This window comes from Chaetura pelagica, unplaced genomic scaffold (genome assembly GCF_000747805.2).
Source record: "Chaetura pelagica isolate M959 unplaced genomic scaffold, ChaPel_1.0 scaffold279, whole genome shotgun sequence".
NCBI classification, from domain to species: domain Eukaryota; kingdom Metazoa; phylum Chordata; class Aves; order Apodiformes; family Apodidae; genus Chaetura; species Chaetura pelagica.
Window position 1 is genome coordinate 35,463 of NW_009954551.1, and position 12,805 is coordinate 48,267.

The 12,805-nt window shown below is 55.5% G+C and overlaps 1 protein-coding gene across 1 annotated transcript in view; it reads left to right on the forward strand.

The window, feature by feature from the left end:
• LOC104395377 (IgGFc-binding protein-like) overlaps nucleotides 1–12,467 on the forward strand; it is a gene marked incomplete at its 3' end in the record, with an annotated part of 14,446 nt that extends 1,979 nt beyond the window's left edge. Inside the window, exons 3-14 of the mRNA XM_010005067.1 lie at nucleotides 23–1,028; nucleotides 1,124–1,452; nucleotides 2,127–2,697; nucleotides 3,548–4,149; nucleotides 4,721–5,288; nucleotides 5,795–6,381; nucleotides 7,321–7,888; nucleotides 8,489–8,688; nucleotides 9,357–9,444; nucleotides 9,897–10,228; nucleotides 10,904–11,477; nucleotides 11,866–12,467. Of these exons, the coding sequence (XP_010003369.1) occupies nucleotides 23–1,028; nucleotides 1,124–1,452; nucleotides 2,127–2,697; nucleotides 3,548–4,149; nucleotides 4,721–5,288; nucleotides 5,795–6,381; nucleotides 7,321–7,888; nucleotides 8,489–8,688; nucleotides 9,357–9,444; nucleotides 9,897–10,228; nucleotides 10,904–11,477; nucleotides 11,866–12,467 (6,027 nt within the window). The remainder of the gene's footprint in view (nucleotides 1–22; nucleotides 1,029–1,123; nucleotides 1,453–2,126; nucleotides 2,698–3,547; nucleotides 4,150–4,720; nucleotides 5,289–5,794; nucleotides 6,382–7,320; nucleotides 7,889–8,488; nucleotides 8,689–9,356; nucleotides 9,445–9,896; nucleotides 10,229–10,903; nucleotides 11,478–11,865) is intronic.
• Between the last annotated feature and the right edge of the window lie 338 nt (nucleotides 12,468–12,805).

Consider the following 12,805-nt stretch of genomic DNA (forward strand, 5'->3'; position numbering starts at 1 on the left):
CTCCTTCCGCGTGCCCGGCGAGCTGGAGCTGGCCAGCAGCCACCTCACCCGCAAGGTCATCTGGATCCAGGCCACCCGGGACATCTCGGTGGCTTGGGTCAACTACAAGGGATACACCGTGGGGGCCACCACCGTCTTGCCCGTCGGGAAGCTGGGCACCAAGTACTACGTGGTGACGCCGGAGGACAACAGGAAGGAAGGGTTGAAGGAGTTTGTGGTGGCTGCTGGGAAGACCCCGGCCACCGTTTCCATCCTACCCAAGGGCAAGCTCAACTATGAAGGGAGGACCCATCCACCTGGCTCCACCCTCCAAGTCTCCTTAGATGCCTACCAGAGCCTCCAGCTCCAGAGCAGCGACGACCTCACGGGCACCGAGGTCACCTCGGACAACGTGGTGGCCGTTCTCAGTGGCCACACCTGTGTGAAGATCAACTCGGGCTGTGACTTTGTGGTGGAGCAGCTTCTGCCCGTGGTCAGCTGGGGGACGACCTACGTGGTGCCCCCCAACCCCCTGCAGACCAATGTGGACTTCACCTACGTGGTGGCAGCCAACAAAGGCTCCATCACCTACAGCCAGGGGGAGGTGGTTCACACCAAGAGTGTGGAGGCCGGGGAGGTCCTCAAGCTTGAGATGGGCCGCAAGGTTCCTCTTTACCTCAGCGCTTCGTTTGGGCTCCAGGTGGTTTATTTCTTCACGGGTTTCTCAAAGATAGACCCTTTTCTCCTCAACATCCCACCCATCTCCACCCACTGCACCTCCTACCACGTCAGCAGCCTGAATGGCTTCTACAACCACGTGACCCTCGTCGCCCCAAGCGCCGACGCCAGCGCCATCACCCTCAACCGGAAGATGGACAGAACCATCTCCTGGCAAGAGATCCCTGGCACCAGTTTCTCCTGGGCCACGATCACCATGAGAAGGAGTGGGGAGATCAAGAGCGCTGAGCACCCAGAGACACCCTTTGGGCTCCTGGTCTTTGGCTACGAGAGCTACCTGGGGTTTGGCTTCGCTGGTCTTTGCGCCACCAGTAAGTTGGGTCAACTCATGGCCAGGTCTTCTCCATGCTGACCATCCACAAGGTGGTTTTTTTTTTTTAACCTTCCTTTGTTGGTTGCTTTGCAGTTTCTCCTTCGCTTTCCTGCAAAGACCTGGGCTGCAAGAAGTGTGAGGTGGTGGACGACCATGCCACATGCATCCCTGAGACCACCAGGTGCTGGGCTTCTGGTGGCCCCCACTACCACACCTTCGATGGGAAAAGCTTTGATTTCATGGGCACCTGCACCTACGTCTTGACCAAGAGCTGTGACCCCGACCCCAACCTGCCCATCTTCAGCATCGAAGTACAAAAAGAGGACAGGGACAACCCACAACTGTCCCCTGTTGGCTCTGTGACTGTCCACGTCTACGACCTGACCGTGGTGGTGGTCAGGTTGGAAAAGGGGTTTGTGAGGGTAGGTGAGGACAAGAGGTACCAGATCCAAAGGGATGCTGCAGGGTTGCACTGGGATGATGGAGATAACGATGGTCTTGAGGGTCTTCTCCAACTACAGACTCTACAATTTGTCACACATGAGTTGATGACCTTGTTAAAAATGATCGTAAGGGTCTTCTCCAACTGCAACGACTCCATGATTCACTGAATGTGAGTTGATGACATAGTTATGAAGATCTCAGGGGTCTTCTCCAAACTAAAAACTAAAAAAATTGTCATTTATGAGTCTGATGAAGTTACCAATGACCTTAAGGGTCTTCTCCAACCTAAAGACCCTAACATTTGTCATCCATGAGTCGATGTAGTTAATTAAGATTTCAAGGGTCTTCCCCAACCTTAATGACTCTACAATTTGCCATCCATGAGTCAATGATGTAGTTACAAAGATCTTACGGGTCTTCTCCAACATCAGCAACTCTACCACTTGTCATTCATGAGTTGAAGATGTATTTAATGATGATCTCAAAAGTCTTCTCCAACTTCAATGATCCTACAATTTGACCTCCATGAGTGGCTGATGCTCCTGCAGCACCATCTCTTGCAAACAGACACCTCAAAGCTCCAAATCCTCAATTCTTTGCCCCATTCCTGAGGTGACTTGCTTGGTTCTCATGGGTTTTTTTCCTCCTGCAGGTGAACAACCTCCGCTCCCGCCTCCCCATCTCCCTCGCTGATGGGAAGCTCCACCTCCAGCAGAAGGGCAAGTTCCTGCAGCTCCAGACCAGCTTCCATTTGAAGGTCCTCTATGACTGGGCCGACCACGTGGTGGTGACACTCCCCAGGACCTTCTCAGGCAAAGTGTGCGGGTTGTGTGGCAACAGCAACGGGGACCCCCGGGATGATGCCCTCAAGCCTGATGGTCAGTTGGTGCAGGACCTGGTGGAGCTTGGCCAGAGCTGGAAGGTGGCCAATGAGAGCAGGTGCTGCCAGGACAACTGCAATGGGGCCTGTGGGAGGTGCCAACCAGCTGAGGAGGCCACCTACAAGGGGGACACGTGGTGTGGGTTGCTCACCCAACAGCCAGGACCCTTCGAGAGCTGCCACGGCCTCATCAACCCTGAGGTCTACCTGGAGAACTGTGTCCATGACCTCTGCGCCAGCCACGGCCTCCAGGCCAAGCTGTGTCAAGCCCTGGAGACCTACGCCCACCACTGCCAGGAGGAGGGAATAACCCTTTCTGATTGGAGGACACCGGCACATTGTGGTGAGTAGCTCCTGGTTGATGGAAAAATCCTCCTCGTTGGGTGGGTGGGGCACCTGGACCTTAATTAAGGAGACATTAAGGTGGGATGGGGTGGAGATGAGCAGCAACTGGGCCTAAAAGGGGCACCAATGGGGTGGCTTGTCTCTCCTGGGAGCTCCTGAGGTCTCACACAAGGTAGATCTGAGTGGGTTTGAGGGTGTCCAAGGGTGGACCTGGATGGTCTGTAGGTTCCAAGTGTGCAGAGTCATGAGATGGAAGGGGTCATGGCAGCACGTCCAAGGAGGAAGCCCACAACCACCATGTAGACTCCAGGAAGTCCATGGAAACTCCAGAAAGTTGGAACATCCAGAAATTCCACGTGGAAAGTTCCAGCAGAAACTCCAGAAAGCCCAAGTTCCAAAATTCTGTTTGAAAGGTCCAGAAAGTCCTTTGAGACTTCCAAAAAGTCTCTGCTGGAAGTCTAGAAAGTCTGTGTGGGCTCCAGACACATGTCCATGCAGAAGGTCCAAGGAGTCCTTGGACCATGGTGTTCCAGTCGCACCATGACCATGGTGACCCCAACCACCATGGTGTCCTCGTCCCACAATGATCACAATGTCTCAATCTCACCATGACTATGGTGTCCCCACCCCACCAAGACCACAGTGTCTCCATCCCACCATGGTGATGGTGTCTCCATCCCACCATGATCATGGTGTCTCATCCCACCATGCCCGTTGTGCCTTCATCTCACCATGACCATGGTGTCCCCACCCCACCATGACCTCAGTGTCTCATACCACCGAGACCACCATGTCACCACGACCATGGTGCCTCCATCCCACCATGTCCACATGTCCCCTCTCCCCAGCTCTCTCCTGCCCACAGAACAGCACCTACACCTCTTGCGGCTCCCCCTGCCCCTCCACCTGCAACGTGGCCACCACCCCACCCACCTGTCCCACCACCCCCTGCCTGGAGACCTGCCAGTGCCAGGAGGGCCTCGTCCTGGATGCCCACCAGTGCATCCCCCAGGACCAGTGCGGATGCGTCTTTGAAGGCCTCCTCTACGGCCCCGGTGAGGAATTTTGGGGTGACACCACTTGCACCAAACGCTGCGTCTGCCACGCGAGGTCCAGGAGGTCCACGTGTCACCAGGGGAGGTGCCAGGCTGGCCAAGAGTGCCGGGTGGAGAGGGGCATCCGAGGGTGCTACCCCAGGAGCTACGGGACCTGCACGGCCACTGGTGCCACCCACTACGAGACCTTCGATGGTGGGAGGTTCGTTTTCCAGGGCACCTGTGTCTACCAGCTGGTGGGGTTGTGCAGGAAGAGCCGAGGCCTGGTGGACTTCCAGGTGTTGGTGCAGAATGGGCACCAGGACAAGCATTTTCTGGCCTCTATAGCTGTCGTGATGGTCAAAGTCTATGGTCAAACTATTGTGATTAGCCAGGAGAACCCTGGCAAGGTCCTGGTGAGTTCAGTTCTCCATCCAACCTCCATGTTCTCCATATTGTCCTCCTCACCCCAACCTCTTTGTCACATTTCTCCATCTGACCTCCAGATTCTCCTCCTTGGCCCAACCTCCATGTCCCACTTCTCCATCCAACCTCCGCATTCTCCATATTCTCCTCACTCCAACCTCCACGTCCCACTTCTCCATCAAACCTCCATGTTCTCCTAACCCCGACCTTCTTGTCTCATTTCTCCATCCAACCTCCATGCTCTCCTGTTCTCCTCACCCCACCCTCCATGTCCCACTTCTCCATCCAACTTCCATGTTTTCCACATTCTCCTCCTTGCCCCAACCTCTTTGTCCTACTTCTCCATCCACCCTTCATGTTCTCTGTGTTGTCCTCCTCACCCCAACCTCCACATCCCACTTCTCCCTCCGACCTCTATGCTCTCCACATTCTCCTTGTTGCCCCACCTTCCATGTCCCACTTCTCCATCCAACCTCCATGCTCTTCACATCCTCCACGTTCCAAAATGTCCAAGAAATAGATATTTTATTCTTTTTTATAAATCTATTTTTGTGTCCCCAGGTCAACGACCAGTTGGCCAACCTACCATACCAGGCCAAGGACAGGAGGATCTCCATCTCCAGAGGTGGGCTGGAAGCTGTGGTGGAGACCGACTTTGGCCTCACTCTCACCTATGATTGGAGGAGCCAAGTGACCGTGAGGGTGCCCAGCACCTACACCAGCACCTTGTGTGGCCTCTGTGGCAACTTCAACGGCAAAGCAGATGATGAGATGAAGACGAGGAACGGGCGGGTGACGTCACATCCGGACACCTTGGGGCGCAGCTGGAGGGTGACGACCCCCCCGGGCTGCCTGGAGCTGTCCAAGGTGGAATGTCCCACCATGGCGGCTGCTCAGCGCCAACAGGAGGCCTCCGAGATGGGTTGTGGGATCATCCTGGAAGAGGATGGACCTTTTGGAGCTTGTCACATCCACGTGGACCCCAAGAGCTACTTCCAAAGCTGCCTCCATGATCTTTGCCTCTTCCCAGAGCAGGAGGACATGATCTGCCCCATCATCGCCCGCTACGTCGCCGCCTGCCAAGCTGAGGGTGTATCTGTGGGGACATGGAGGACGGAGAAGTTCTGCAGTGAGTTGGGCTCATTTCTTCAGGTTTTGGGGCTTTGAGGGTTTTGTCTTAAAAAAAAACCCAAAACCAACCCAAAAAATCATTGGAAACCCCCAAACCTCCCACTTCTTGTTGCGATTCCTGCAGCAAAACTCTTTTAGTCCCCATCTTTGTTCCTCAGAGGTTGGTTGAGTTATGAGTTGGTTGTGTTGGGTTATGGGTTAGTTGAGTTGGATTCTGGGTTGGTTGAATTGGGTTATGGAAGAGTTAAGGGCTGGTTGAGCTGGGTTATGGGTTGGTTGAGTCAGGTTAAGGGTTGGTAGAATTAATGGTTGGTAGAGTTGGATTAATGGTTTATAGAGTTGGGTTAAGGGTTGGTAGAGTTTATGGTTGGTAGAGTTGGGTTAGTGGTTGGATGCAATGACCTCAAAGGTCTTTTCCAACCTGAACCATTCTGGGCCCCAAGTCCCTCATTTCCCACCAATCACCAGCTCCAGCTCCTGACTCTTCTCCTTGTCTCCTGCCAGGTGTTTTGTGTCCCACCAACAGCCACTACGAGCTCTGCCACCAGGACTGTGACCAGACCTGCCCTGGTGTTCCCGTCCCGGCGCGGCGCTGGGGCCGGTGCCGCGAGGGCTGCGCCTGTGACCGCGGCTTCGTGCTCAGCGGTGACCAGTGTGTCCCCAGGTCCCTCTGCGGGTGCCACCACCAGGGCTTCTACTACCAACTGGAGGAGACCTTCTACCCCAGCAAGCAGGAGCAGTGTCAGTGCCGGGCTGGCGGTGTGGTGGACTGCCAAAAACCCCTGTGTCCTGGAGGTGGTGAAGGAGAAGTCATTGATGGGGTCTTCCAGTGCCCACCTGCCACCCTCGGGACCTGTGTGGCCACCGGTGACCGCAGCTACGTGTCCTTCGATGGGGTGGCCTTCAACAGCTCGGGCACCTGCTCCTACATCCTCACGGAGACCTGTGCTGGTGAGGATGTCAACTCCTTTGTGGTGACCATTGAGAAGGACCCACGGCAGAAGAGGAAGGTCTCTGGGATCCAAGCCTTGTCCGTTGAGGTCTACGGGCTCATGTTGACCTTCACACGAAGCAGGAGAGGAGCTGTCATGGTGAGGTGGCACTTCATGGCCAATCTCTCTCTGGGTCCAGACATGCTGGTGGCAAAGTCTCATACTGACTCTGCCATGAGTCAAAAAGGACAGTTGTAGTAGGTCCTCATGTGGTGGTCCACCATCATGGAATGGTTTGGGTTGGAAGGGACCTTAAAGATCTAGATCATCCTTGTAGGGTGTCCAGGCCCATGAGATCATGTTGTCCTTGACACAAGGTGGGAGGGGAGCCACCATGGTAGGTCTGGGCTTGGTGGTCCAGCTCTTTGAGTGCAAATATCTACAGGCTCACGTTGACCTTGACATAAGGCAAGAGAGGAGCTGTCATGGTAAGGTGGTACTTTGTGGTCCACCTCTCTCTGGGTCCAGATATGCTGGTGGCAAAGTCTATGGGCTCATGAGGCAAGAGGAACATGATTGTGGTAGGTCCACACATGGTGATCCATCATCATGGAATAGCTTGGGTTGGAAGGGACCTTAAAGATGATCTAGATCATCCTTGTAGGTTGTCCAAGCCCATGAGCTCATGTTGGCTTTGACACAAGGTGGGAGGGGAACCACCACAGCAGGTCTGGGCTTGGTGGTCCAGAGACCTCCCCCTCATCTCCAAGACAAAGCCATGCCCATCCCCAGTTTGCCTTCCACCTTCAAACTGGGACTACCAATTAGTCAACAAGTTGACCAAGTTGAAGGTACTTCAGGTGTTGGAGGTACCTCCTGGAGGTATCTGAAGGTACTTCAGGTACCAGAGGTATCTGCTGAGGTATCTGAGGGTACTTGAGGTTCTGGAGGAACCTACTGGAAGTATCTGAAGGTACTTGAGGTGCTGGAGGTATTTCCTGGAGGTATCTGAAGGTTAGACCTTCCAACCTCCATGGTTGGAACCTCCAAGGTCTCCTCATAGCATCCTTGAAGCGCATTGGAGGGTTTCTCCCGCAGGTGGACTCCATCTCCCACAACCTCCCGGCCATCCTGAGCGAGGGGCGTGTCCAGGTACACCACCATGGGATGGGTGTCCTGCTCCAGACCGACTTTGGCCTCGTCATCCTCTATGACCTTCTCCAGCACGTGATGGTCACCGTCCCCCAGACCTTCCAGGGCCACCTCTGTGGCCTCTGCGGCAACTACAACGGGCAACGCGACGATGATCTCCTCCTCCCTGGTGGCCAAGAGGCCCCCAACATGGTGGCCTTCAGCTCTGCCTGGAGAACAACTGATGTCCCTTGCAGTGAAGACTGTCCCAAGGCCACCTGTCCCACCTGCACAGAGGAGAAGGTGGTGGCCCTCCAGACACCCAACTACTGTGGCCTTCTCAAGGTCCCCGATGGTCCCTTCAGCTCCTGCCACCACCTCATTGACCCCAACTTCTACTTCCAATCCTGTGTCCATGACCTCTGTCTGGCTGAAGGGGACACCCAGGTCCTCTGCAGGAGCATCCAGAGCTACGCCACCGCCTGCCAGCACGCCGGGGTGGTCATCAAGGCTTGGAGAAGACCATCCTTCTGCCGTGAGTGGAGATCATAGAATCATGGGATCATGGAATGGTTTGGGTTGGAGGGGCCTTCAAGGCCATCTTCAAGGCCACCACCTGGATGGGAAGAGACACCTCCCACTAGACCAGATTGTTCCTACAGGAGGTATCTGAAGGTACTTCAGGTGCTCGAGGTACCTCCTGGAGGTATTTGAAGGTACTTGAGGTGGTGGAAGGTTCTCCAAGGTCTCCCTGGAGCCTTGTCTTCTCCAAACACCCCAACTCTCCCAGCCTGTCTCTAGATCAGGGCTGCTCCAGCCCTTGGGTCACCTCCATGGCCTCCTCTTGACCTGCTCTGTCACCTCCATCTTCTTGTGCTGGGGCCCCCAGAACTGGTCCCAGTTCTCCAGGGCAGGGTCTCACCAGAGCAAAGAGGGACAATCCCCTCCTGTGACCTTCTGGTCATGCTGCTGGTGACACACCCAGGACACCATTGGCTTTCTGGTCCCCAACACCCAACTGGTTGGCTCTTCACCCACTGGGAGGTCCAACCCTGGTCCCACCCAACACCTTCTCCTCTTCCCCCACCTCCTGGAGTTCCTCCCACCCAACTCCTCCTCCCCCTGTCTCCTCCAGCCTTGCCCTGCCCCCCCAACAGCACCTACACCCTCTGCACCAACCACTGCTCCAGGACCTGCCCAAGCCTGGCAGATGCCACCACGTGTCCCCAGACCTGCCTGGAGGGCTGCCAGTGCCCCCCGGGGACCTTCTTCACCACCCACGGCTGCGTCCCGCGGGGCCAGTGCGGCTGCTTCCAGAACGGGACCTACTACCAGGTACCTCCCTCCGACACTTGGGGGCCATTTTGGGGCCATTTGGGGCTTTCCCACCATTTGGTATCTGAAGGTCTGAATAAAACCAAAACAACCAACCTCAAAATCCTCAAATTTGTTTTTTTTGGGGGGGGACCTGGGGCTGCTTCCATTTGTTTTAATTATTAATTTTATTAATATTAAAATTATTAACAATAAAATAATAATTACTAAGCATTTACTATCCAGTACTATTATTTATGAATTATTAGTATAATTAGCGATAATATATTGTATATAATTTTTAAAAATGTGTCTTGTAATAGATAATAAATATCAACACTATATGCCATATTACAATATTATATAATACCACTGTATGAAATTTGATATTAATTTATATTATGTTTCAATTTACATAAATAGATAAATATATAATGTATAAATTATTTTAATATTAAAGTATAATTAATGTTAATATAGTTGACCAATTGGATTAATTATTGATATAATTATATTACTATTATTTTAGTTATATAGTTATACAATTACTATATTAAGTATTAATATAATTAATATACGTTAATAGTAATATTGTATATGTTAGTATATATAATGATATACGAGATATAATGATATAATATTTATATTATATAAGTGCTGTTGTTACTATTATTCCTGTTAGTCCTGAGACCCCCACTAACCGCTGCTGCCCCCCCCGCCCCACCGCCGACGAGACCTGTGACGTCATCGACGGCGTCAGGAGCTGCGTCAACAACGGTGAGACCACCCGGGGGCGCCCCAGGACAGGGGACCCCCCAGAAACACCTCCCGGGGGTGGGAGCAGAGCCTGGTGCTCCTCACCAGGGCACCCCCGTGGGTCCTCCTATAGGTTCTCCCATGGGTTCTCCAGTGGTTCCTCCCATGGTTTCCCCCATAGGTTCTCCAGTGGGTTCTCCCATGGTTCTTCAGTGGTTTCCCTCATGGGTTCTCCCGTGGGTTCTGCAGTGGTTCCTCCCATAGGTTCTCCCATGGCTTCTCCAGCAGTTTCTCCCATGGTTCCTCCCTTGGGTTCTCCCAGTGGTTCTTCCATGGATTCTCTTGTGGTTTCTTCCATGGGTTTCTCCCATGGCTTCTCCCGTGGGTTCTCCTGTGGTTCCTCCCATGGTTTCTCCCACAATTTTTCCCATGGGTTCTCCCACGATTCCTCCCATGGCTTCTCCTCCTTCCAGACCCCTGCAAAGCCCTCGGCTGCCGCTCCAAGGAGAGGTGCCACCTGAAGGATGGCCAAGCCAAGTGTGTCCCATCCCTGGTTGCCACCTGCTGGGCGTGGGGGGACCCTCACTACCACACCTTCGATGGGCTGGACTTTGACTTTGAAGGCACCTGCACCTACACCATGGCTGAGTCCTATGGGAACGACACCACCTTGGAGCCCTTCAAGGTGGAGGCCAAGAACTCCATCCAGGATGGGGTGAAGTCCATCTCCTACATCAGCTTGGTCAAGGTCAAGGTCTATGGCCACCAGGTCTCCATCCACCAGGGGGAAGTGGGAAAAATCCGGGTGAGTTGGAGGGAAAACCAGGGCTTTCCCCACCGTGTTTTCCACCAACCTCCTCTCATTCCTCCATCTCCTCCCAAACGTTTTGGAAGCCCAAACCCGCCCAAGATGCCTTCAGGTGGTCTCCAAAGAGCCTCAGAGCAAGGGGGACAACCCCCCTGGTGGGTTGTAGGGGACATCTGGGGGGGTTGCACCCTGCAGGGGGTGGTTCCTGTCCCTTAGAGAAGCCCAGAGGTGCCTTCAGGTGGTCTCCAAGGTCTCCAAGTGATCTCAGAGCTGAGGGGACAACCCCATGGGGGCTGGTCGGTGGCCACCTGCGAGGGTTTGCACCCTGCAGGATGTGGTTCCTGCCCCTTGGAGAAGCCCAGACTCCCCCAAGATGCCTTCAGGTGGTCTCCAAAGGACCTCAAAGCAAGGGGGACAACCCCATGGGGGGTGGAGGGTGGCCAGCCCCTTCAGAGGGTAGTTCCTGCCCCTTGGGGAAGCCCAAAGATGCCTTCAGGTGGTCTCCAAGGGACCTCAAAGCAGGGTGGGCAAACCCTCGGGCTGGATTGGGTGGCCACCTGGGTAGGTTTGCACCCTCTGGTAGCCCCCCCAACACCCACCACACCCTGGGCGGGTCCCCCCCTTCTTCCTCCACTGACCCCTGGTGTGGGTGTCCCCCTCCATGTCCTGCAGGTGGACGGGGAGGTGGCCCTGCTGCCCGTGGCCCTGGCCGGGGGGCGGCTGCGGGGGCTGCAGCGCGGGGGCCGCGCGGTGCTGGAGGCGCCGTTCGGGCTCCGCGTCACCTACGACTGGCGCTGGCACCTCCTGCTGGACCTGCCCAGCTCCTACCACCGCCACGTCCGCGGCCTCTGCGGCGACTTCAACCTCCGTCCTCACGACGACGTCCCCGGCCAGGATGTCCCCACTTTGGTGGCCTGGGCCAGCACCTGGAGAACCTCAAGCGACGATGACGACGACCCTTTTTGTTGGGATCACTGCGAAGGTTCTTGCCCCGTTTGCCCCGAGGATAAGAAAGAGCTTTATGGTGGCAACCAGTACTGTGGCCTCCTTAAGAAAAGGTTCCAAGGGCCTTTCCGGGCTTGTCATGACATCATCAACCCAAGGGACTTCTACCGGAACTGCCTCTATGACGTCTGCATGAGTGGGGGGGCACAGCAGGTCCTGTGCCAGGTGCTGGACTCCTACGCTGTCACCTGCAGGAGAAGCGGGGCCGCCGTGGAGGACTGGAGGACCCCGGCCAAATGTCGTAAGCTGGGGGGAGGGGAAAGGGTTTCGGGGTGAAAAAAGGGGGTTTGGGGGAAGGGGTGGGAAGGGCTGGAGGAATGGGGGGGATGTGGGGTGAGATCCATCTTGGGGATGATCCAGGAGGAAGGATTCCAAGGTCATGGGGGGAGGTCATGGGGTGAAGTCATGGCAAAAGGTCATGGGGGGAGGTCATGGGGTGAAGTCATGGGACAATGTCATGGTGGGAGGTCATGGGGGAAGGTCATGGAGAGAGGTCACGGAGGAGGTCATGGGGGAAGTTATGGAGTGAGATCACGGGACAATGTCACGGTGGGAGGCCATGGGGTGTGGTCATAGGTGAAGGTCATGGGACAAGGTCATGTGGTGTCTGACCCCCTCCTCCCCCCCAGCCCTGCCCTGCCCCCCCAACAGTCACTACGAACCCTGTGGCTCTGCTTGTCCCGCCACCTGCTCTGATCCTGAAGCTCCGGCCACGTGTCCCCACCCCTGCCTGGAGACCTGTGCCTGTGACCCCGGCCACGTCCTCAGCGGCGGCCTCTGCGTGGCCCTGGCCCAGTGTGGCTGCACCCACGACGGTCGCTACCACCCCCCGGGCCAAGAGTTCTGGGGGGACACGACGTGTCAGCGCCGCTGCCGCTGCGACCCCACGTTGGGCATCGTCCTCTGCCAACCTGGGAAGTGTCGGGATGGGGAGAAGTGTCTCCTGGTGGAAGGGACCAGGAGATGCGTGGCCACCAAGCACTTGGTCTGCGTGGCCAGTGGGGACCCCCACTACACCACCTTCGACGGGCACCGCTTCGACTTCATGGGGAGCTGTGTCTACCAGTTGGCTGCTCTCTGCTCCCCCCACCCCCCCGGGCTTGTCCCCTTCAACGTCACCGTGGAGAACGACCACCGGGGCAGCCGGGCGGTGTCCTTCACCAAGGAGGTCACCCTGAGTGTCTACAACATCAGCCTCAGCCTCAGCAGGGAGCACCCCCAGAAGCTCAAGGTATATGGGGAGTTGGGGAAGGAGAGGAGGTCGTCAGGTGGGATGGGAGGTCCTGGTGTGGTGTCCTGAGAGGTTCCGAGGTCACGGTGGGACACTGGGTTGGGTTTCAAGGTCACGGTGGGACACTGGGTTGGGTTTCAAGGTCACAGTGGGACACTGGGTTGGGTTTCAAGGTCACGGTGGGACACTGGGTTGGGTTTCAAGGTCACGGTGGGACACTGGGTTGGGTTTCAAGGTCACGGTGGGACACTGGGTTGGGTTTCAAGATCACCACATGGCATCTGGGTGGGGTTCAAGGTAGATGTGGAACATCTTGGTGGTCTTCAGAGTTGTTGTGG